Source organism: Prorops nasuta, unplaced genomic scaffold (genome assembly GCF_024137725.1).
Source record: "Prorops nasuta isolate Cenicafe-Biocafe unplaced genomic scaffold, Cenicafe_Pnas_1.2 PNAS00019, whole genome shotgun sequence".
Classification (NCBI taxonomy): domain Eukaryota; kingdom Metazoa; phylum Arthropoda; class Insecta; order Hymenoptera; family Bethylidae; genus Prorops; species Prorops nasuta.
The window spans coordinates 2,859,631-2,886,055 of NW_027116816.1; the positions used below are offsets into that span (position 1 = coordinate 2,859,631).

Sequence of the window (26,425 nt, forward strand, 5' to 3'; positions counted from 1 at the left end):
CTAGACCTCGCCATCTTAAAATATTTCAAATCTATAATCGATTTTCTTGCATTAAGAATAAAAGGATGTCCGAACTGTTAATTTTCTCTCTTTCTCTCTATACCCTCCTACCACCCCTCTCTCTCTCTCTCTCTCTCCCTTTCTCTCTCTGTATCTCGTTTCATCTGCTTCTTTTTCGCGCTTTTTAAGCTTCTTGGTCGAACGCCGCCGTGTATATGTATATTATAGAGTATAGTATAGTATATCTATATATAATAAAACGACATGGATAGAAGAAAAATAATCAGACAAAAATGTTCGTTTTGAAGAATTACATGTTCTGTTTTTCATTATAAACACAAGGGAGTTTGTGTACAATACAAAAGAAGAAACTGATAGAGGCAGGGTTCGGGGAAAGCTGGGTCTGGGTAGGCAGGAGGGCCTTTCACAAGGACAAAGAGGACAAATTAAAACAAAGATCATCATTAAAACTACAACTTTCGCTTAACAATGTAAAACAATGACTTAAAACTTTGTGAACTAAGGTCTGTACAAGTCGAAATAAGACGATGTTCTCGACGCAAACATCAAGTCAACTCGCAAGTTAACTCGAACTTGCTTCTTTTAAGCCGATATCGACTAACATTATTTACTTAAAAACACTCTAAGCTGTTTATCTCTCGTTCTCTCTCTCTCTCACTCTCTTTCACTTTCACTCACTCTCTCTCTCTCCTTCTTTTTCCTCTACCGTATTTTTAGTTATTTCACACAACCACTCGTACAATCACACAGCTAACAGAGACACTCGTTATCACACTCACAGATGCTCAAAGTAAGCACACGATGCGCTTCAACCTAATTTTATCTTTCTTTATTTCTATGTCATCCTAGGACTACGTATTGTAATATCTAATTTAAAGAGACGCTACACTAAAATTCTAGAGAAAGCTTATGGAAAGCAGCATTGCTTGGAAACCAAATGTTCCAACGGGTTTTTTTGTTTTAAACCACAGCCCGATCAGCCCAAGCACCCGACCCGCGGTGCGCAGCAAGCAGTCCTTACTATTATATTACAGTAGATAATATGTTGTAGAATAATATATATTTATTATTAATATGAATAGCCAGTCAGTCTTGACGGGTACGAGGTGCATAGGCTGAACGGTGCCCCGCTTGATTGACAATAACAACAAGTGAGGCAGTTATAAACCTAACTATAAACTAACTGTCTAAAACTTATCTTAGACTTACTTATAATCAATTACTTCCTATTCGAAGTAGCTTCACCTAATCTATTCATAGTCAACACTAGCTACACAACATCTTCCACCCACCCCCCTCCCCCCCTCTCTTTTTTATTTCTGCGCTCTTACACCACTACATGCTACATTTTACGTTTTCGTGTCTATTTATCCCCCTCTTCCATCTTACTTTCTTCGATCATCTCCTGTACAATAAAATAATTATACTTTTTTGCCTGCTATTATCCTGTGCGACTTCGTATCTTGCGACGGTAGAGATGATTCACATTCCTCAACAGAAGAATCCTTCTACGTTCGTGTTTCAGCATTAAACACTGTTGCTGTTTGGTCGTCACAATAATTATTAGATATTTAGTACAAGTCTATAGTAAAATTTTCAAAATTCACTATTAATCACATGTGATTTTGTTGTCAGTCAGTCGTGGTTGACAATCGTTTGTGCAACAAGATACACTTGCAAATAGGTTTCAATTTTTAATTCTCTTTCATTCCTTATCTCTCAATCTTTCTTTCTCGCTTTCTCACTGTCTCTCACTCATTCGTTCATTCATTCGCTCGCTCTCATTCACATTCCTCTTTTCTCTCTCTCATACTCCCCCCCTATCTTGCGTCTGCTTCCCTATACGCATTGGACTCAAGTCGAGTAATAATCGGTCTCTTAAAAAATAGCTCGTACCATTTTTTCCATCTTTTATCTCTTGTCATCAAATCGTGATGTACCAAAATAAACTAAATATATTATTTACTTCAAGTCTCAACAGTGTAAAAATCTTTCATATTTTAGATGACGTCAATAATAGTAATGGTTAATTATAATAATACATCGATATTATTGTAATATTATAATAATAGCTATGATCGCCTCTAAATCTATCTAGCTACTCTGCCCGTTACTCGATGCTACGAGTGCTGAGCTCGAATATTTGGTAGAAAGCTTTTTTTCCATTTTCTTTCATCGTTCTTCGACTCGACCTAAGTCAGACAGCGTCAAATTATCTGTCTGATGTACGTCCTTTATTTTCAATCTTCAGTTTATCATTTGGGTATGGAGGAACATAGGAGTGGAGGGTATTGCCCGTTTCTATTTACTAATTCCTATACCATTTATCGTACCATTCACTCGCTCCTGATCATTCTCCCGATCCCTTTCTCGCTTTCACACGTTTCTTCTTCCCTCGCGTCAATTATCTTCCGCCAATATTCCTTAAGCTTCTTTCTATACATGTTGTGTAGCTACTCGCCTCCCACCTATCTTTCTCGCTAACCCAATCTTTATAGATTCCTTCCACAGTTTTTTTGAAATATCATGATTAATTGTCACTTCCATAATCATCATCACCTTATATATTATTATCGTCATCGTCGTTATAATCAATCATCATCATCATCATCATCATCATCATCATGATCGTCATCATCGTCGTCATTATCATCATTAGCATCATCATTATCGTCGTCGTCGTATTAAATCTTCCTTCTTCCACCCTCTATTCATTTCGTTCCCTTGCACCTATTAACGAGTTTAACCCCTCCCCCCTTTCGTCCGATATAATAAATTAATTTACATTCTACCTATTCGTATCCCATCGTAACAAACTTACTGCTTCTTATAATTTCTCGGGCGGTATTCCTACACATGTTCCATCGATTAATTTATTCATTAGTTAGATTCATCGTGTCATGACTCTTCTTTCTTTTCGTGTATTCTCCATTCCCCTCGTCGTGATCCTCAGAATTAACCGCCGTTTCGTCGATTGATCGATCGATCGATTCATTTTTAGAATTTACAAAAATCATTGCGTGTATTATGATCCATCATCAATCCCGTAAGTGGCAAATTCTATGTAGAAAATCTATCAAAATTTATATAACCAAAACAAACGTAGTATTTTAACTGGCTACAACGAAAAAACAATTACATTCTCCTAACTAGAAGATGAAAATTTGGCTCTGGTTTCGTACTTATATACCGACGTAAAAATATAATATTTTTCAGCATATCCTTGTCTAACGGATTTGTCTGAAAAGGCACAATTCTAAAAAAAATATCTGTTACTCACTGTACAATTAAAACTGATATCGATTCGTCGTAACTGTACTCATAAATATAATGTTTCTAAAAATTACTATGTTCTTTTCTTCGTACTTTTCGTATAATAATAATAGATAGTAATAATAATAATAATAATAATAATATATGTATATTTTTTCTCGAGACTTTCCGAAATAAAGCTTTCCTTCGTGCTGTGTTTCGATTTCAACATTGAAAATATATTAAACCGTTTTTAAAATAAAGCATAAAATGTAGCGGTCGTAACATAATTTATCATTAAAATCTCCGCGCGGCAATACAGTTTCCGTGTGTTTGTGTATTTGTTATGTGCATTCGACTGTGTGTATGTGTTTTTGAGCGCGTAGGTATGTATGTATGTGTCAACATTATGGTTTGGAATGTCTGAACGAAAAACAATAATGCGATAAGAGTGTAATGAGCGGATGGGGTGATGTGTGTGAGTGTGCTGTATGAAAGAGAACACCTACGTGGCTCGCGCTGAAAAATATTTGAGCGGGAGCAAAAGCACGATGATGCTTTTTCACGGCAACAGCCACAAACCACCGGCCAGCCAGCTGGCACGAGTCCAGGAGGTAATCCGATTTACTGATTATTCATTAACTCTGATTACAATCATACATGGAAAATCTGACTTTTGCTTACTCCTCGTATTCTCCTTCATTTTAATTTTTTTTAATTTTGCTTTTATATCAACTCTAGCATGGAAGTGCTTCACGGTATGCATATTATTATTAATTATTCTTAGGAAGAAATCTCCTTTGTATATTTCTGAGCAGCAGTTTTTATAAGTTTACATTTTCTTGTTAAAATATTTATTCACACTCTCACAAGCGTTCAGCTTCGACTTATCATCTCCTTAGTAAATGTAATACCTAAAAGTTATCCTGGAAGCCTATCAGCTTGACACTAAACTGCCCGTCGCAAGTATGTATCATCAGTTTGTCCCTGTCGTATCGTCGTATCTTGGCGCTATAGCATACTAAGCTGTACTGGTGTCGAACATGTCAACGACACGAGCACCCGTAATCTTTCAGTATCTTTACGACAACATCCATTCCCTACTCGTTGCAAAATATTAACTACTTTCATCCTATTTATCTGTTAGATAAAATGTATAAAAGATGGGTGGCAAGTCAATTTATCATGAGGAAGAATCTTATCTGACTTTACGTAATGTATTTACTCTTTCGTGTCTATCCTTCGTGTTCGTTCGTTAATATAATCCCTCGTATCAGCAGCTGTACTAGCTCTCTTAACTTATATAACTCTCGGCGTACTCATATCTGAAATTAAAAAATTTCAAATTACATTATTAGCTTACCATAGAACATACAGATGCACCGCTCAAAAGTAATCTCAATCATGTAAGCCTATGCTGAATATTAGCCCTTAAAGTACATGATATTTTCTTGTCTTTACCACTGGCAAAAACAATGTATTTTACACTTAAATAATCGCGTGTATACGTATTTGATATAACTTTTTTAAATTTCTTATAACATAACGCGTTTAAGGAAATAATATAATTTACCAAATTATTAAAAACATGGTTTTTTCTCTGCTCTTTGCTCGCACTTTTTTTTTACATATTCTGCATTTAAGGGCTAACTCAAAAATCACAAGCCTTGCATACGCGTTTATTTATGTGTCTGACCTAAAAACCGTGGCCTACTTGGGCTGCTGAGCTTGATACTGTTGATAAGAATCATCTGGAGATGCAGCGTTACTTGTTTGTTCAGAATCACCCAATGGCATAGTGTGAATAATGCTAGGACCTGGGTAAGCTGTATAAGGATAAGGGTGTGGACTCGCTGTTATGTACTGCAAGAAAATATCATCGTTAAATAATGGTAAGGAGTATTAACTACTGCCTTGAGTACTTCTACTCCATTATCAGTGATACACTTACGGAACCAGTGCCAAGATGTAAAGTGGACATTTGTGTTGTAAGACCAGGTAGCATGCTGTATTGGGGATTGCTTGGATCGGCCGATGGCATCATCTGTAACATCAGAATAATTACTGTCAGTGTCACGATCGATCCTTGCTTCAAGTAATCGTAAATCACGGTAGAAAGGGAAAACGTTCCAGCTATAATTGAAGTTGAGAAGAGTGAAGAGTTTTAAAGGTTTTATATAAAAACTCACGTCGACCTGTTGCATATGTGGTGGACCAGTTTGCACGAGGTAAGGAGTGACCCAAGGAGCTCCCGGAACGCTGTAGCTAGGCATTGCTTGGCCGTAATGACGACTGTATTGAGTCAATGTGGCTGCAGGTAGCATGTGGGTCGCAGCAACACCATTCTGCGCTACTCCGCTCGCATCGTAGTTCATAGTCATGTTCTGTCGAAAATATTTCAGCTATTACAATTACTCGCAAAGATCAGTGAATAAAGTTCATGAATTGTCATTAGATCTATCATACTTATAAAAATACTTACTTCGCCAGTTTCTCGCCATATTGTATTCTTATATATTGACTTCTTCTTGTTGCCACCGTCGGCAAATTTAACTAATAAAGGATCCTTGGCGCCCTGCAATGCTTTCCCATTGAACAATTGAATTATTTGTTCACATTTTTCTTTGGATTCCATTCTGTAACATTGAAAGTTATATTAGTTAAGTGCTTTTCTTAATAAGGGGTCGGGGGCTGAATAGAAAAAATTATGCAAACCTTGCAAATCCAACGCCTTTGCTTTGATCTGAGGTATCACGTAAAATCCTTGTAGAGATAACTTGTCCATATTGCGCAAGTAAACTTTCAAGATCATTTTCTTTGAAGCTCAATGGTAGATTTGCAATGTACAAGTTAGTGGGATCCTGCTCCTGTTGCTGAGAATAGAGTAAAAAAACTATGCAATATTTTGTATCGGATTAATTAAATAATTATATATAATGTTAAAAGAGAAATCTAATATGTATCATTTTAACTTCCACGACTGTTAAGCATATCTCAAGTGCAAAGTTTTTAACGATAACAGCTATATTTTTGTTTTGCATTCTACATTATTATTTCAACATTTTCTAAAAGCTAGTTATTCTACAAAAAATTCTCCTTTTTTCAATGTTAAATCAAGCGTAAAAAGTGTGCTAAACAAAAGCATAATACATCATCTGCTAGGATAAATTTACTTGAACTTTTGTGTACAATAATTAATTGCGTACTTTTTTGTGTGAATCTTATAAACAATCGTATCGCAAAAACATGCAAAAATTAAAAATTTACTGTTTACAACTACTTCAATTATTACGTAGTCTGGAATGTTAAGATGATACTTAAAAAAATTCATTCCATTATTATTACAATAGCAATGAATTCTCATAATACTCGAATAAATCAATTTGATAGTTACACAACGAATACAGTAAATATATTTATAGATATATCATTATGTTATAAAATAATTCATTAATATTTCCTCTTGCCAAAACACGATATTTCGCTACACAATGACACTACAAGAGAAACCATTAAGCTATAGGAATAATTATTCTCATCTAGTTTCAAGTATGCAAGTGGACATTAGAAATCAGAAATAACTGATTGGCCAAGATAAAATTACTGCTTTTATATTCGAAAGGCTTACATGCTTCATATCATTACGTTACCACATTCTGATGGGTCTCCAAATTTGCTTTACAGATTACTTTACAAGTTTTGTAAGTTTGAGAGCAAGATGATTTAGAAAAAAAAAATTTTTTTATAGGCATACGTGCATCACAAATATTAAAATTTTAAATGGAAAAATGAAAAGAATATCTTTGATGACGCTCAACGTGTTAACATAAATACAAACTGTTATGAAGCTTTTGATGGGTAAGTCGAATGAATCAGGCTCAATTAACAGACTAAATAAATTTTCGCATAAATTGTAGTTTCCACTTAAAAATAAAATGGTTTCCTGTATCAGTGATTTACAGTGTTAAAAACAAAAACGAGAAACGCAGTAGTAATATGATTGACTGAAAAGTGTAAAACATTTATTAATATGGCACATTTAATGATTTTGCATGAACTCTTGTACACTGTTCAGCAAATTTAGAGCTCCATCATTTTCATAGTTTTGATGAAATCTACGGTTACTTGAATATACTTATACTTTACGACAATTTACTTCAATCTTGCGAATGCATTAAAACAAAAGAATAAATAATGAAAATATTATAAGCTAAGCTGATGGCATTTTAAATTTATGTATATACATTTGTGTATGTATAAATATGAATAAATATATCTATGAGAATAGATACTATTTATACACAAGTATAATAAAATAATATCATTTTAATGTAATCCTATTTTGGGAGGAAATGTCACAACTTGCGAGTAAGATTGAAAACATCACATAAGATTCAGCAATATCGCATTAAAGGACTTACCTATATGCATTACACAAATATTAGATGCATGCGATATGAGTTGTGGAAATTATTCGAATCTTGTGTAATGTTTTAAGTATATACTTTATAATATTATATAAAATTGACTAATGTGCTAGTTAACTTTTGATTAGCCATGTTTAAGCCAAGTATGTGTAAATCAGAGTCAACCAGCACCCGGTGGGTAAGATAGCAGCTGATCTTTGTATAGCACCGTCTAATCATAAGTACTCGATATACCCTAATACAGTTAGGTTTGGGGGTATATTATTAAGTACAGTAAAGTCACATGCGATTGGTATTATGGCTAGGGGGGGGGGGGGGGGAGGGGTAGCACCCCGTGCTTTTTCCACGACCAGATTAAGAGAATCATTCTATGTTAGTGATTGGACAACAGGAGCAATGCTCGTATGTGAGAGTGTATGCTTTGCCGATGCCAATCGATTCCTTGGCTCCATTATTATCTGATAATAAAACAAGATGCACCGAAATGCACCGGATCAGCTTTTACGACGACAAAATTTTCATATTCTTTTCTCCCCTTCTTTACTTTCATTAGTATAATTAATATTATCTTTTCTTAAAAGTTCATTTTAATATAATACTATATTTCTTACTGCATTAAGTTTACATTGAAAGAATCACCATATATGCTGACATTGTCTATGCTGCCATACTTCAAACTATGTCGTTCCCAATGAGCTTTCCGGAGCATTAAAGTTTCATGTGTATGGCAATAGGCCACTAATAGCATTATCATTTAGAGACAACGACAATGACATCGAAAACAATAGATATTCGTTAGAGGCTTCAATTAGTGCTGAAATGAATGCGATTTTCAGACATAACTTGGAAATGTGTTGACATAGCAGTATCAGCGATTTGTGGCCGAGGTATAGCAGCAAGCATTGACAGGTTGGCAGGTTTTCAGATAGAATAAGAGAGAATTGGTAAATAAGAGTTTTAGAAGTTTACGATAGAGTTTGGTGGATTCAATGGTACGAATTTATTATTATAGTCAATTTTAGGTTTCTATAACACTACGTAAATGATACTCAAATAGAAAGAAAATAAGAATTTCAAAATAAACGAGGAAATCAAATTTACTAAATTAACTAAAGACATTCTACAAAATAACTACTCTAAAATGAAATATATACGTTTAAATATCTAATGTTTAAAAGGTTGAACTAAATCAAGAAAACCGAACATTTATAAGCTAGTTCAGTACTTTTTATAATGCCATAAATTCAGATTTCTTATAATCTTATAAATATTTCAATTCTTTTTTTCATGTTATTTATAAATGCTACTGTGGAAGGGATTATATGAAGAAAAAAATAATCACGGTAAGAGAAAATGAAAAATAGCTAAAAACAGAAATATTGGAAGTGCATAAAAGTAGGACTAGTGCTTTAAGTAGAGGGAATGAAGTAAATAAATATAATAAGAGGATAGAAAAGGAAGATAAAGAGATAGATTTAGATAATTTGTAAGATATCCTTTGAATATCAGTCAAACCGGAAAGCAAATGGGTAAGATTGTATTAAGTAAAAAAGTTCTTTACTATTCTGTATGTACAACACATGTAACATTATTTAATATATTATTAAGAAAAATAAAACAATAATCAAGATCGTTGATTGAAAGTCGAAGACGATAGGTTAAGCAAAAAACGAAGCTTCAGAGGGAAGCTAAACCAATTGACGAAGCAAACAAAACACACACATGCAAATCAGATTTGTATTTGGTACTCTATTGGTAATTGGTATAAGAAATACCTCCCCTCGTTAACGCTGAGGCCTAACCCATTGCTTATTTTCTGGGACTGGTATAAAATCAAAGAACCTCGATTAATATAATTTATTCTTCTTAAGAATTCTGAAATAAAATTCACCTTTATTGCAAAATAGTAAAGAACTTTATGGCTTAACTTGGTCTCGCCTATTCATTATTTCGGTTTGGTTGTTATTTGCAGGACATTCTGTATACAAATTGAGAGAAAGAGAGAGAGAGAGGGGGGGGGGCAAAAAGAGATAGAGAGAAAGAGAGAGGTTTACTGTTACTCTGGTATTACTGTACTTGCATGCACAACCAACGTACACTGGCCAGTCTAGGGAGCAACCAGATACCCACTTTCGCCATCTGCGCTTGGATGCCCTTGGCGACCAGTGCTTTCACAGCACCCTCAGCCGCCACCGGTGACTCAAAGTCTACAAATCCATAACCTGTAAAATAAGATTATTGTTTCTTGATTAAAATCCCCCTTCCACACTTTCTCCTTATTATTAAAAACACTTAAAAAGTATAGAGTTTTACCTTTACATTTATTTGTAGTTTTATCGAGAATCGCCTTCGTGGAGGTAATAGTCCCATATCTGAAAGATAAATTTTCATCAATGTAGTTGATTTCAATTTCTTGGAACGAGTAGAGTATTTGATTATATACATATAAACTTGCTTTACTTGGGTTTAAAAGGAATTCTGGATTTTGGAGGTTTCTTGGACAGACTCGACTATACCATGGACGTGATTCTTTCTAGGATGGATGAAAAAAGGAATCGATTTTGGACAAAGATTTTTTTGGGATTTATTGAAGAAAGTCGCAAAACGGATTGAGAGAAAGTTTACTTACTGAGAGCACATGGTAACAAGGTCTTTATCAGTGGTATTTTGGTTGAGGCCACGGATGTAAAGATTAGTTTTTGACAGCTGTTCTGCTTGCTGTCCTTGCATAGCATTATTGCTAAGACTTGTGCTCATTGTCCCGCTTTGGCTGCCCGTTGCACTGCTTGAACTACTATTAGTGTTAGCTGGCGATGAGGCAGTAGGCACTCGTTGACCGGCATACTGAAATGAAATTCATAATTAATCATAAGAAATACCTTATCTTTGATAAAATCATCATGAAATTACGCTACTTTTGTGCTGATTATATTCCACACAATCTCTTTAAACATTGCTAAACATTTATTCATTATCCATAATCCAGTTCAAAAAATAGAAATTTAACATTTATTCACATAAAAAATGAATATTTATCCTCTAAATTCACAATGGGATAAAAAAGATTAAGTCTGACATGGTTATGATTTTTCTATACTCGTAAACATTTGTTAAAAAAAGAACAGATCGCAAATAGATTAATTTAAGGAAAAAGTAGAGAACTGTAACGAATACTTGAAATATCAGCAATACGATCAACATACATCGTTTGAGCAAAACACAAATAAACTTAGAAAATGGAGATTTTTGGTGAGAAGGGTGGTTCATCGTGATAAAAGGTGGCTGTAAAAAACGACCTGACATAAATGAGGGAAAGGAGAAGGAAATATCTACTTCGTAAGGGCTAGCTGTCCAGCCTGCAGGTAAATTTATGCGTTTGGCAGAAATCTGATTTGAATTTATTGTACTTGGTGATGTTTGGGAAATACATAAGAATTATCTGGCAGATCGAGAAGAAGAAATTACCGAAGCGTGCTGTGCGTAGGTAGCAGTGGCATAAGGGTTGGCGGTGGGGGGGAGTTGTTGAGCGCCTACGGGTATCTGCGTGGCGGCAGCAACCGCAGCAGCAGCGGCGGCGGCATTAGGGTAGCGATTGTAGGGTGGATATGCAGCTGCAGCGACTGCGGCTGCGTGCGAGGGCGCTGCCCCCCAAGCGGCGGCGGTACCGCTGGCTGCGCGATACTGAACGGGGTTGCCTCCTCGTGGCCCCCCGCCCCCGCCACCACCTCCACCAGCGTTGCCCTTCAGACCATGACCACCGCCTCCACCTCCTCCGCTACCCCCACCCCCGGTTGCACCGACGCCAACGCCTCCTCCAGCATTCCCGCCACCGCCGCCTCCTCCTCCACCTCCACCACCGGCGCTACCGGCATTCCCGTTGTTAGCCCCTACGTATGTTGGCCGTGGTCCGTTTGTACCCTGAAATCAGAAAATCAACATCAGTTTATTTTTATTAACACCGATTGTTTTTATTCTCTACTCGATGGCTCTACCAAAATCCCTCCCTCCCCCCCCCCCTCCTTTAAACCACTATTTCATAACAACAGCTCTCCAATTTTTTATTTTTTTATCCATTGTATAATTGCTTTTTTTTTTCAATAATTTGTATAACCCGTCTGCGCGAGAAATCTGTAGCGAGTCAAAATATTGTCCTTGTACACACTTTTGCATTTGCGACAATATTCGCATGTGCATCACTGTGAAAATGATGGATTAATAGACTCGTAGGAAGCGCTGTTGAAAAATATATTAAGCACTCTTTTATTTGCGTTACAAAGAAGCAGATAAATATATTTCTATAAAATATTTTCCAAGTAGTTCCATTGAACAGTTGCGCGTGCCTCAATGGTAAACAAAGATACAACACGAGAGTCGTGTTGATAAATGTGTATTCTTCAGAAAACTGTTCAATAGCAAGAATATCAACAGGAGTGGCATGTTCGATTACGACTGAACGGAACACGCGCCCTCTGGGATAAATAGAGAGAGCAGCGTACAACTTTGTAGTGGTGAGATTTGAAGATATAGAAAAATCTAAACCCTGCTTTAAAAAATTTCTCGGTCAATCGTGTATTCTTGAGAAAAGTATTGTAAAGTGTGTGTGGATATCAAGAAAACTCTAGCATACATTGGATTACCAGCAACAAAGTTGAGGATGCGCAATTTTGGAGAAATAATGCAAGAGACAGTAGCGGTGGTGAGATTTGACTGGGGAAGGTGGATCGAAGCTGTGCAGCATTCCAGGCCGACGCATTCCTGATCTTTTAGAAAGGCCTCGATTGGCATTTTTGACATAGCAGTGATAACGCGGCCAGCGGCCGTGTCTCCGTTACGAGAACGCTCGAATAAGTGATCGCTGCGATTGCAGAAAGCTAACAGTTGTAAATCACGCACTTATCGCACTTAACTCGTGCACGCTCACTTGGCACTTCCTACACAACCTGACGAGGGTTTCATTTTTACTCCAGGAAAAACAATAATTACCATAAAGCCGCATCATTTCTATACTGTGACGAACGTTATTCTTTCTCTCTCGAGTACAGCAAAACAAATAAATTATAAAAACAACACGACACGTCGTTTGTTGAAATTTATTCATCGACTGATAAAAATATTTGAAGCTCAATTTTTTACTCGCCTTTATGTGCATCGTGGCGCGTAAAAATTTACTCGGCAAGGATAACTCCTTCGATGAGAACGAGAAAGAAGTGTATGGGGAGCAGATGTTGATAAATACAGAGGATGCGCGATCTAAGATGCCCATTGACACGTCGACGGAGCGATAGGAAGGAAAAGGATACTGAGATGGGAGGGGTGGAGGGGGAGAGAGAAAACGAGAGAAAAGAAAGAGTAGTAGAGAGAATGATTCGAGCATAAATGCCACCGGATCAATTGAACGTTATGCAGACACGCAGCGCAGCCGTTACTCACTGCGAAATAGAGAAGAGGCCGGTGCCGGTGTAAAATGGGTATCGTCATGTACCAACCGGATGTCACTTCCTGCTTATCGAGTCTACAACGTTATTCCGATCGTATTCCCTGATATATTTCCATCTATCCACGACTCGCTTCGAACCTCTTTTTTCATCAATTCCTTGATCGATTTTAACGACAACCACAAGGCGGACAAAACAACAACTGGAAGCCCCTATATAGACGCCATCTTTCATAATAATCATAAAGCTCTTCTCTTCGAACAGAACAACCGTCCAGCATTCACCGTGCACTTTCGGTGTGTCTTTTTCACTCTTTGTATTTATTCCAGCGTAGAAAGTACAGCTGAAACGCGAAGAAAACTTTGATCATAATGATTCACTGTGAAGAGAATCCACAGCTCGCGTCGAGCAACGTTGTTTTGGTTTTTTTCTGCTTACTCGGCCACAATCCTTTAGAGCCAATGATCTTAAGCCAGTAATAATAATCAATTGAGGCTGAGAAATAGGAATGCTTGCTTGCCGAAGGTTGAGGGAAGTGGCGTTTGTGGTAAAATAATTGTCGAAAGACAAATTTACCAGAAGGAATATACTTTGGAAAATTGTTAACTCAGGAAAGGCTTTCTGTGTGCTTCGTGCATTATAATATTTAAAGCGCGTCATAATCGACTCTAGCGAGCCGTCTGCAGTTAAATAGTCGTTGAAAGAAAAATGGATTGCAAAGATTGTAGTTTGAGGATTGATAAAGTAATAAAGGGTTCGTGTGATATTGCAGTACGTGTTTTAATTGGCAAAGCTGAGCTAAAGGTGCGGGGGCTGTTTCACGCGGTTATCAGTGAGAGGCGTGACCGCGGTAGCGCGAGGTCACCGATAAATGATAAGGGGAGGGGCTCCTTATCTGCCTGTCGTGCAGCATACGAGAAACTATACGTACGACTCTCGTGACCACTTTCTAAAATAGTGCACTCTACATTTTTCCCCGCTACCACCGTTGCTTCAACTACTTGCAAGAATCACGCGTATTTCAGTGATAAGACCAAAACAGATTTCCCCTAAAAGAGAGATTCTTCTTTCTATATCTTACTTTTTGTTTCTTGCATAATTTACAGAAATACAGTATGGCGCTCCGGCTGAGTCAACGAATAGCAAGAACAGAAATTCGTTTCATCGACTGGTGAAATATAAATAGAAATTTGTCATTTAAATCTCGAGTTTCAAGGGAAATGTGATGGAGGAGAAATTTGAATAGGTAGAGGAAGCTTGCAGGATTCGCGGTGCTTTCTTTTATGTTAATTTGTATAGCATAAGCTGCTAATAGAAGGACGAGACGGAGGATCCAGGATGTTCCAGATTGCTCGTGTCCGATCTTGCTCCGCGTTACGCTCTGTTAGTAATCGGACTAACGATAGAAATCGAGAAAACTCAAGGAAGCCTGATTTTCGTCTGAAAATTCCTGCGGCTGCTGCCGGATTCTCGCGATTCTCTCTCGGGTCTTCCTCAATAGCATTAGGATCCAATTAGACCGATTCCTCCAACTTTGCTTCCATCCTGGATAAAAGCTTTCGTTACGTAAAAACGTCGATCGTATTATTGCATACATTTTTAGCCAGCTTTCATTATCCTACGAAACATCGATTTTTCCTGATAACATCTGGCGAGTTTATTCCGAGTGAAGAACAAATACGATCTGTATATACATGCATGGCGAAAGTTAAACGGGTCAAACTCAAAATACAAGCGTGTTAAAGGTTGAAAATATATTTGGCAAAGTTTAATTATTGCAAATGGCAGAGAGACCGATTCGATTTGGCGCTAAATTTAAAACGTTATTCGGAAATGGTAGAAAAAGCTGAATATTATTGGAAGATTATCGATTGTATTAAATTAAATGGGTAAAGCTGACTATATATGTATATATATAAATTCTGCTTATATTTAGCACGGATCTAACAGTATTGTTAATATTTAAGTTGAAAATATGTTTGTAGAACTTAAATTATTACAAATAACAGAGGAACCAAATCGATTTGTTGTTATATTTGCAGTGCAATTTGCAAACAATTGAAACAGCTGAAAGTTATGAAACATTATCGATTACGTTAAATTTAACGGATAAACTGACTACATTCTCATTTAGAACAGATTTAACCGCATTGTTAATATTTACATTTAAATATAAACATTAAAAATAGAAAATTAAATCAATCAACTCAATTTTGTTTTAGTGACAGAAACCAAATTCATCTGTTGTTAAATAATTAAATTGTAATTCGTAAATGATTGAAACAGCTGAATATTTACAATTTTTATCGATTACGTTAAATTAAAAGATTGACTGTACTCGAGTTATTTAACAGAGATTTAACCGTATACGATTAACCTATACTACGTTCATGAACAATTGGAAACAGGATCTGAATGCACTCGTGTATTAACACTTTTAATCATAATATATATATTAACATTAAATTTCTATAGTTTATAACGTGTGTATCTGAGCTACTCTCAATTTCGCTTTTATTTATTTTATCCGTGAAGATATCATTTTTACCCCGAAAATTTTGCAGCATAAAAAGACAGTTGAATTAAAACGAAACGTGCTTTAAAAAAATGATTAATCATTACAAGGGATCCTTGAAAGACCCTGACGAAGGCTACCCATTCCTCTTTCCAATTATTGGAGAGAACCTGCGAAGGTTTTTAACTCGCTTGTTAATAAACGCAGTTATACATTATTACGATATAATTGAAAAACTATTGAGTTCAACTGCAACTTCGCGCAATAAAGAGTTAGCAGCTCTGCTTGAAAAAAGGTGGCCTTGATTTCACCTTTTTAAGGCCACTCAAGGTCAAACCGAGGATATCTTTCAATAGATATTTTTGAACGATAACTCGGCAACTATGATTAATGTAATTCATTGTGATTCGTCGCTCATGCGTTAAATGTTTTATTTATCTTCATCACAAATAGATTCTTTACGTGTAAAATATTGTTTATCGGATTGGAAGAATTCAATGATAATGAACTGATTATTAGCGTACTCTCGTATCTTCAGGAAAATATACAATGAGTTTGAAATATCAGGTTTTAGGCCAATATATAATTTTGATAGAAACTATTGGAGTGTTTGAACTTTAATGGTATTAGATCTCTTGATAATATATATTCTTATATATAGTTAACCAAAAGAGCTGCTTGTGTGTGCTCATATTGCTCTTTCATTCATTAAAATGTCACAACTGACAAAACAATAAGTATGCTAAGCATGACTTATTATATAAGTAAGGCAACTAACTTAATTTTTATACGACCAAAATTGATGTGTTTATAAAAGTGTAAGCCGCAGTTATGAAAGTATTATTTAATGGAAATGAATTCAAAAATGCATAGAATTACCAGTATTTAAATAAAAGTAGGGAATTTTAAAAAATTCAGTCGAGACGTTTTATTTAAGGACGGCAGTACAAGTCTGTAAGGCAAACCAATTTGTGTACGTCACGCTCATGACTGGTGTACCGTGTCTTATATTTGATATGTTTGTGTTTTAACAAGATACGAAGACAAGTTATTATTGTGGTCAACAGATTACTTGCAAATGGAAACATTGTCGACGAATTGTAATTACAATCGGACAAGAGTATAAATAAAATAGTTTGATACGCTAACTGTTGTTCCTTCATTTGGTATTATTAGAAACAGAGGATCAAGTTAAGTGGTATCGTCAGAAAAGCACAACAACAAAATATAGTCGATTATAATAGCTTTATAATTCTTTTCGTATTTGTTTTCTAAATATTTACTACGTTTTATCCTGCAGACCAAAAGAAGCTTAGGTATAATAGAATGTTTATGTAATCATTATATAAATTCAGAAAAAAAGGACAACTAAACATTTGTAGTTAAAACGAATAAACGTATATATACACAATAATTAAGAATAAGAAATTTCTGGAAGTAATTTAAAAATAAAACTAAATATATATTTAAATTTCGATCAATTTTTTGTATTTAGAGTACTTTTTATATTATTTATAGGAGTTTCAGGCGTTATTAACGGAGCCGATTAATCGTCATCGTTTTAAGCATTAGTTTCATTTGGTGTTTCACGGTCACGGCAAGTGTGCACGCTTGTCACAGCTGGCAATCTCTATAAGCTATAGATTGCACGGATGTGATACTGTTCTGCAGCAACGTGTTATTGCTGCCCTACACACCTAGATCTACCCGTAATCGCCCCACATACCGTCCATAACGATGCTAAATCTACTGAAAGTAGCCTAAGCCAAAATATCAATTTAATTCGTTTGCCTTAACCTAAACCCTACTACAATAATTTAACTGAAAACATTCTCCTCGAATAAATACGATGTACTTGCGTAGCCGACTCGCCGCAGTATTGATTCCCAGAAGGAAATTAAAGAAGGTATATTTAGGATATGTGGAGTACGACGTTTCGTCAATTAACAAATCTCAAGAGACAGGTTAGGAAACCGTGGCGGCGCTAGGAGCGTTCGAAGGCAACAGGGTGAAGAGGAGGGCTGCGAGAAAGATGAGTGGAAAATGAGAGAAAGAGAAGAGGAACGGTGGCGTGACACATGGCGCGTGCAAGCAAATATCTGACCAGGAGAGGATAGTAGAGGGTGGAGGAGAAAAGCAAGGAACTGAAAGTAAAGGGGACAAGGAAAAAGGTGGAAAAAGGCAAAGCCGGCCGGCCGGCGTGGCGCGACTCGGCTGGTTTGCCACAATTCGCCGCGAGATGGTAGAGAGGAGAATGCGCATGCGCATGCGCATTGGCACTCGCGAACCTTCAATGGCCGATGAAGGAAAGAAGACTATGAGGGTTTTGTGCGCACAGGTAAGATAGCAGTCTCGTCCACCTAACTCGCTATTTTTTTTCTCTATTTTCGCGAAATAAAAGAACGGGGAGATGAGGAAAAGGGGGTAGAGGGGTACGAGGGTGGGAGGGAAAAATATAGAAATGTAAAAAGGTAGAAGAGAGGCCATGGGGAGAGCAAGAAATTGCGGAGAGAAAGGTGGGGGAATGTAGGAGGGGAAATTGGTGGGTGGGGAGGGGATGGCAGGCGGAGTATAGGGAGAACGGCAAAGAGCTTCTTCGTGCCGTGCCGAGTCGGCGCATACCAAGCATTCCGTTTCTTCACCTTGAAAATACGCACTCGCGAAAATTTACAGTCCGTCACGGCCACCATAATTTTTCTCTGTGTGTATTTGTTCTCTCCATCTAGCATTCCGAACTGTAGCGAAGAAAACTATTTTTTTAAAATATAACTCGACCTAGTTTCTTTGTATATTAGTTGCATTAGAAATTTTTAAAAATTCATACCTTTCTTTAATATTTAATTACACACACTCGTGGACCGTACCGATTCTAGTTTATTTATTGGTATTTTGAATAAATTATTCATATCTTGTCATTCTACATATTTATTTCAAACAAGTTATACAATGCACCAAATCAACGAATTAAATCATCGGATCCTGCAATTCGAAGAAGCAGACTTGTTTACTATTTCTTTGTGGATTGAGTTGGGGCACTGAAGAATAGTTGATTCATGGGAAAGTCTATGTAAACATGAAAAAAGGATTGTCTGATTCTAAGAAATAAATAATAGCTCGTAATGTTTATAGAACTCCAAATTGGACCGTATTTAGACTACGTAAAATTTCGGAGAATTGGCACAATACGAGTATTACACGGGAAAGTAAATATTAATGAAAATGAAACCTTATTTTTAATTGAAAACAGCCTGCGGTCTCAGGGTTAAACTACTGATTGGTTCCTTTATAAACTACGTACTAAGGCACTTAGTCATTGATCGTTATCCTTGACCCATTAACGAATTGTGAATTTCAGTTTTACCATTCTGATAGGGCTTTCTGCACCTCAAAGATAGTACATTTATTCGTGGAACATTATGCACACTCGTGTATGTAAAATAAACATACGCAGATATTTGCGTTTCACCTAAGATGCCATCAATTTGCAAGTCGAGTAACGGAGTTTATTTTCAAATTGCCATTCGCACGATAAAAACTCTTCGATACGATACGGTTTGTCGATAGCCCTAAAAAACGATTATTCGAATTTTACCTTAATTTAGATTCATCAAGTATAACTGATAAAAACATATAGGTTAAAGTTTTTAGTGAATTTTTTCAACTGCTCCTGATATACTCGAAAATCGCTTTTAATTTAACAACTAAGCAGATAGAAATTCGTAAATTGAACTTTTAACTCGTCGAGTATCTACTGATTAGATTGGATTTATTCATGCGAGTTTTACGTGTATCAATGGAATTGGAAGACAAAAACTTTACTCAGAACAAGACGCTTTGTTACATCAACGATTGTTATTTAATAAATTTTATGCATATCGTGTTACAATCGCGAGAAAATCACAAAATGCAACTTTAGCCACTTGCGTCGAGTTTTCAATCAACAGGTTTCATCGTATAGGGCACTGAAAACATATCATGCAAAAATTCACGGAACACTAATTATATGTACAGCGCGTAATCGCACTACACGCAGATGTTGGATAAAGCTGCTCTAACTTAAATGCGAGTCGCTTTAATTTACCACGAATAAAATTGTACAACGTGTGCAAGCTAAAATTGATATTTTTGTAGATTAGCAGCATAGAGTAGCAGGCGATTAAATAACACAAACGCGTGTTTTTTATTTATTTCGACATATTTTTTCATGGAAACTGCTTTTCGCATTTCATCCACCGCTTATCAGTAAGGACATCACTCGATAATCTTCAAAAGTCCAATGCCAATGTAACGCACAAATATAGATCATCGAGAGGTCTTTTGCTACTTGTGTGTGTGTGTGTGTGTGTGTGAAACAAGGAAAAATTCTCAGCCTGAAACAATTTCTCTCAATTTAAACAATTCTTTTGAATCAACAATTAACATTCTTTTGTTATTTGAATTATTTTCGCGAATAATTCTAGATTTAAACAAACAATTGCTAACTGCTACTAGATAATATCAAGATTTTTCATTTGTTTATTATTGTAATACTTAATTAAAGGAAGTACAACATAATTTTTGCAAAGTTTAAAATGATTTGCTTAAGAAATGTGAATAAATGGTTTGCAAAATGGATTTTGCACGGAGCAATCAAACCCTTTAAATTTTTCTTTTCTTTCATCCATCTGATTTCGCATTCGAGTGTCAGCGACGATATCGATTGAGATTAGGTTACTACTTTTTTTATTTTTATCAAAATATAAGGAACTCGCGTTTACAGAATTGAAACTAGTATTATTAATTGAAATTGTTGGGTTTGTTGAGAAATGTTCTAGTCAAGTTGAGAGAAGCGAGTAGAGAGGTAGATGAGCAAGAAGAGTGTTTGGCTCTCTGCCTATTCTCTTGAGATTCGAAACCCCTTTCCCGAGTTTAGGCCGTCGGGACGTATTATTAGCACGAGAGTCGCGTGCTTCCGTGTACTCACACTGTACTAGAACAATGAGTTTAGACGAGAGAGTCGCAATATGGCCCATACGTCTCTGGCCTGCTTAATTTACTCAGCTCGATACGCGCTACCAAAAATCACACCTATTCATCAATTTATCACAAAATTATTATAATACACGAATCTCAAATAAGTCTCTCTGTTTCCACGTGATAAATTGTGAAATTTGTACACTTTATATCACAAAAATTCTATTTTTAGATTTTTTAAACACCCTCTTATTCACCAGATCATCCATGTCAATGAGTTTCTAACGAGATAAACTTTTGTATTTACCATTGAGCGATCGACCAATGTAAAAAAAGTGTCTGTAGTTTTTTTTCATGTTTATAGTGTAATACCGAAAACTCCACTTGATTTGACAGATTAAGGGCATTCTGAGACTAAGCTGGTGGCATACATAGGTTCACTGTACCATAAATGTTTAGGTATGAGAGTTTTGGTTCTGGTTCCGCTGAAACTACGTAAACTGAATTCTAAAAGCGATGTGCAAGCCTTCGAAGGTCAACGTCGTTCCCAGCCTATTGTGCCTGCCGTATTAATAATTGTGCCCACATCCGCTCCTCGTAGCTTCATTCATTTAATTGCCACTATACATGAAAATCCAATTCCGTGTTTCGATTTACGGTATAGGTACAAAATATAGGATGGAATTGCTCATACAACTTTCATCAATTTTTCAAAAATGGCTTTGTCAAATTTAATTGGTGAAAAAAGGAGTAAGATAAAAAACTTCAAGCTTATACAAATGATTTTACTGCATTTTTCCAAAAATACCAAAACACCTAAACTAATAAATCGAACATTCTAATATCACTTTAATGAGTACAATACATTATATGCACTGTTCATAGATGTTTAAACGAAACAAAAAGTGGTGTACGAATAGAAATACTTTCCAGGCTGACCGCAGGTCAGCGAGTTTGATATCAGGAGGCGATAAGATTGGCATTCAATTACAAAAAAGGTATCTTGTGTTATTTTTATTTTTTTAATTGTAATAATAATGACTGAATTGTGTTTTTCAGGATAAGTAAGGACAAGAGTTTGAAGTTTCAGCAGAAATTGAGTGTAGAACAGCGATAGGAGAGGAGAGGAGAGGAGAGGAGAGGAGAGGAGAGGAAAGGAGAGGGATATGAGGAATGACCACTGAACGATGGACGACCTTGACTCTTTACCGTGTCGGGTACCGTTCGTTGTACACTGGCTTGGGGCTTTGTGAATGGTGCGCCTGTATCTGCGTGCCTCTTTGTGCTTGTGTATGTGCCAAGCAAACTACCCAAGTCCCTTTCGTTCTAGCACGTTTGCTTTGATAATTGCACTTTTATCTAATTATCTCCACCCCCCCCCCCCTCCCCCATTCCTATCTTCTCTGAGAAAGATGCCAAATTAGTCAGGAATGCCAGCAAACTCCTTTTATTCTCTCGATGATTCACTCCATCAGCGTTTGGTCACTCTTTGTGCTTCGGTGGTCATTAAAGCTTCGACTAGTGGGTGCCTCGTTCTAGGAAAGCCAGAAATTAACTCGCATTGCGTTCTCAGTTTTAACAAATTACCATGATTCCTTAATAATTCACCGAATCATTATTGATTGTCCAAACATCTATAGACTCTGTTCTACATAGGAGTATATAGAAACTGATATGTACGTTTGGTCGCGATGAGCACAATATTATTGTTTAATATACGATTTACAGTGAAATGGGTTTAAGACATCTCAGTCCTATAATACGTAATAAGAAGCTATTGGCTGGTTGAGTATGGACAAGCCATGCCGATGAGAAGAGAACAGCTACAAATAATCAATATCCTTCGTACGTATTTTCCTCCCTAGCTGACCTAACCTTTTAACCTTTCTTCGCTCATTCCAACATCAGATTAGTCACACTTCAGTCTTCTGATCCTGATTACTGCAATTTCAGATATTTAGATATAGTTTAAAAATCAAAGCTGTATTTAAAATTATAACGATTTCCAGTAAATAAATCTGGTTGAACGGTTATACGACTTTTTCAATATTCATTGAAATTGTATATGTTTGTGAGGAAGATTCAACTGTGGTTAAATTTAACCCAAGTCTAGAATAACCAAGTGCTTAGAGAATGTTAGATTTTTGTCCCACAAGCTTTTAATGTATCAAAACTGTGTTTCTCTTCCAGAGAAAGTTATCTTATCGAAAATATTTATGTAGGCTTGCTCATTTCCAATGAAATCAATCTTGTGCTTTATTCAATTTAAATTTCTGGTCTTCGATGAGAATTCCCTATTTTCTGGAAAGAAATGTTAAACTTGATAAGAATGACAGAGGAAAATTCAGTCTGACTCAGCTGATAATGGCAAATGATATTTCGCTAAATACTCATTAGCACGTAAGCTATGCTGCTCAGGTATAAGTTTAAGTGAGCAGTTTTCTAATGGGAAGTGGAAATTTTTGAGAAAAGAACGTGCGCGTGAAAGAAGGCAAAAATGGTGAAATATTACTAATGATGGGCAATGCTAATAAAACCGAAATGAACAGCTGTTTGCACACTGTGTAGATGAGTTCTACTTGAACTTCAGCATTTGTTGATAACCCCTTCATTTGTCAGCCATGTTCTCAAGAATTCATGAAACCCTCAGAGATAGAAGCAGCGTTATTAAGCGACCTACTGCGTCATTCATACATTTATTGCTTTACAAATAAACAAATAGATCGCAGTCGATAGTGACGTAAATGGCGAGATAAACGTCGATAAGAGAGGCGAGGAATTGAAAGGCTGGTTGAATTTGAAATTTTAACATTCTGTGCAACATTAGCGAGGTTTCTGCTGCGCGCGAGCCATCGTTCCATGTGCTATTTGTGATTGCGAAGGTCGTTGATGCCGATGAAGAATATTTTGTGACCAGGAGACAATATATGCAGTCAATGTCAAAAGTGAATAATATTTGTAAAAACTTGATGATCACTTCCATAAAGCACACATCGCGCTTGCCTCCTTACGAGCGAACGTAAAGGCAATACTTTCTTGTTAAGCTAAACGAGACAATAAGTACACTACGAATGACCCTACGAAAATATTTCAAAGCGATTCAAAGTGTGTTGACACTTTAAGAGCATAAATCACGAGTATGGAGAGAAACAAATCAAAATTAAGCACAGTAGTGACAACAATCGCGTATCCAACGACGTAGTTTCTCAGCAGGCAGAATCCTTGTCTATCTTCGTTTACACTAAGTTTATGCAAGAATGTTCCTTTGCTAAGACATGAGTGTAAGCGATAAACGTATTGGTCCACGTTGCGGACAATTATTAATATATTTCTATATAATGGAACGATTGGCTTCTAAAAAAGAAACAAACGTTGAAAGTAATTGTATAGGTTAGAATGTAAAAAGGAAAGAGATAAGAGATATGGGGGAAGTACGAGAAAGAGGTTAGGATAAGAGTGACGAAAGGAGTGTGAGAGAGAGAGAGAGAGAGAGAGAGAAGGGGAGGGATTGTGTTAGGGAAGGAAAGGGTAGAGAATAGGATAGCAATAGAGCGGAGAAGAGAAGAGAGAGACATCTATAGGGAGGAAGAGTGGGGAAAGAACTGGGTGGGGCAGTAGACGCCCCGCGGCAAGCTGTCAAACTACGCCGGTTCCGCAAAAGCCCGTCGCTGCCGTCGACTCGACGGCTGCCCTCATGGTAAGCAACGCTTTTCAGGAAAGGACTCGACTCTCCTCCAATCCAACCCCTCCTCTCTCTAACCCTTCGTACTCCCTTCCCTCTCAAGCACTCATACTTTTGCTGCTTTTTCGCGTACATTCAACGCAGAAACATATCTCACACACGAAGCAATACTCGAGAAACTTATTCACTTACGCGCTAAATATTACGCTCTCTCCTACTTCGGAGAGACAAGCATGCGCGAATCTCAAAGAGATTACAATTGCCAACTATATCGCTGCCCCTTTTACTTACCATCATCTTATAGTTGATCTTTCTTGGCGCGGCTACGTTTTCCATTCTCACAGACATGTTTGCGGCGTTGTTGCTATACTGCTCCTCTACGATAACACAAGATGAAAGCTCGTTGACTAATCTTGTACTTCTCTCTCTCTCTCTCTCTCTCTCTCTTCTCTTATTTCCTCCTTTAGCGCCGTATCTCTCGTGCTATTTCGCTCTCTCTCTCTCTCTCTCTTTCCCCCCCTCCTTCACAGAAGCGCACACGCGCACACACTCACATACATGCACATACACGTAGCACTGATTGACTGGCTTCCTCTTCTTCCGTTGCCGAAAAATAATGGCGTCAGTCGGTCGCGTGTTGTCGTATCTCTCGGCACACTAGATGACGTTGGATCGACGCATCACGGTCACGCACGAATTTGCAGTACGATCGGCCGATCAAACTGACCGGAGGAAACCGGAAAGGATGAAGGGAGAAGGATGATGATGGATGCTCCGAAAGTGGCTCGGTACGGTGAGAGAAACGGTGGGGAGACCGATGGGGGAGAGGGACGGGCACACTACGTCGACGAGGAGGACGTCGACGACGACGTATAGCGTTGTATCGTCTCCCAATGGGCTGACTGACCACTGACCGAGTGGTTGTTTGCCTGCTGGAAAGCCGGCTTTGATCAGTTTTATGATATCTTAGGCATGAGCGTGTACGAAACCGACCCAAATACTAATCTCTCTTGCAGTTTAACAAGAATGGACGATGAACGCTGGCTGCTGGCCTCTGTTTTGCAGAGGCAGTTTTCAGACTATCGGCCAATAGCGAGAGAGTGAGACGGATGTATGTATACGTACTCTCCACACTCCCAAGCAGTAGAAAATGGAAGGAGACGAGAGAAGAGGATCCGTCTGGTACGTACGCGTGGCTACGTAAACGTACAGAGCTCGAAGAAAATTTAAAAGGAAGTGTAAAGAGGAAGGGTAAAGTAGGGAAAAATGGAAGATATTGTCCTCCGTGTACACATATAAATAAATATATATGAATGTATATAATTGGCGAGAATTGACGCGGTACAAGGATGTCGAGTGTCAAGAAGAGGGTGTGTCGTGCACTTTGTCGCCGGTCTTTTTACACTTTTCTCCACGTTATATTTTCCACTACACGTACACGGATACCCGAACGGTAGTCTTGCACGCATACACCCAATCGAGAGTAATACAAGACCGAGACAGCTAGCTGCTGTTACAGAGTACAAGCGCCTTCGCTGCTGTTGCGAGTTTCCTTTGGCCAAGAACGAGCTGGGAGAACTGGGAGAGAGGCCTGAAGTAAAGAGAGAGATATTACCCAGCTCTCCTGCTCGTCGGCGTTTTCTACCTGAGTACTGCTGGGGTAGGATCGTCCTTAACCATCAGCTACTCCAGCGATATTTCGCACTAAATCAAAATTTTACAAGATTCTTCTTCTTTTGTTAATCCACATAAGCTTCTTTCACCTCCCTATCCTTTTCTTTCACTATTATCAGTCCTTCCCCGTCTATCTTCCTAACCAGCCGCTGCTTCTTCCTGCTGGCTACGACTCTTGTGCTTGCTCGCCAAACGCTTCTCTCTCTCTCCCTCTCTCTCCCTCTCTCTATCCCTCCTATTCTCTTTCGCACTTTCGTAGTCGCCCGCTCATAAACGAGCTTATCACACTTTCTATCGTACAAATTGCACAGCACTACTAAAACAGCATGTTACAAAAATAGAATTTGTCGTTTCCTTAAATAAAATAAATGTACAATTGTTACTTGTCGTTAGGAAACATTGAGTGTGTGTGTTGTCTTGTAGGTAGAGTCTAAGCTACTGCCCGGCGAAGATCGCCCATCTTGCC

At 37.3% G+C, this 26,425-nt stretch overlaps 1 protein-coding gene across 6 annotated transcripts; it reads right to left on the bottom strand.

The window, feature by feature from the left end:
• Positions 1-296: 296 nt before the first annotated feature.
• On the bottom strand, positions 297-26,405 carry shep (alan shepard). 6 transcript variants are annotated; one of them, XM_066739122.1, is made up of 11 exons: positions 24,577-26,405; positions 11,166-11,618; positions 10,330-10,544; positions 10,014-10,072; positions 9,831-9,922; positions 5,989-6,146; positions 5,756-5,909; positions 5,463-5,675; positions 5,225-5,317; positions 4,970-5,136; positions 297-4,598 (listed from the first exon to the last, which is right to left on the bottom strand). In XM_066739122.1, exons 1-10 carry the CDS (start codon positions 24,631-24,633, stop codon positions 4,984-4,986), a joined length of 1,647 nt encoding a protein of 548 aa, XP_066595219.1. In that variant the 5' UTR covers positions 24,634-26,405; the 3' UTR covers positions 297-4,598; positions 4,970-4,983. The 6 variants fall into 6 exon arrangements, with proteins under 6 accessions (XP_066595219.1, XP_066595218.1, XP_066595217.1 ...); XM_066739121.1 differs by having other exon boundaries at positions 5,463-5,657; positions 9,798-9,922; XM_066739120.1 differs by having other exon boundaries at positions 9,798-9,922.
• Between the last annotated feature and the right edge of the window lie 20 nt (positions 26,406-26,425).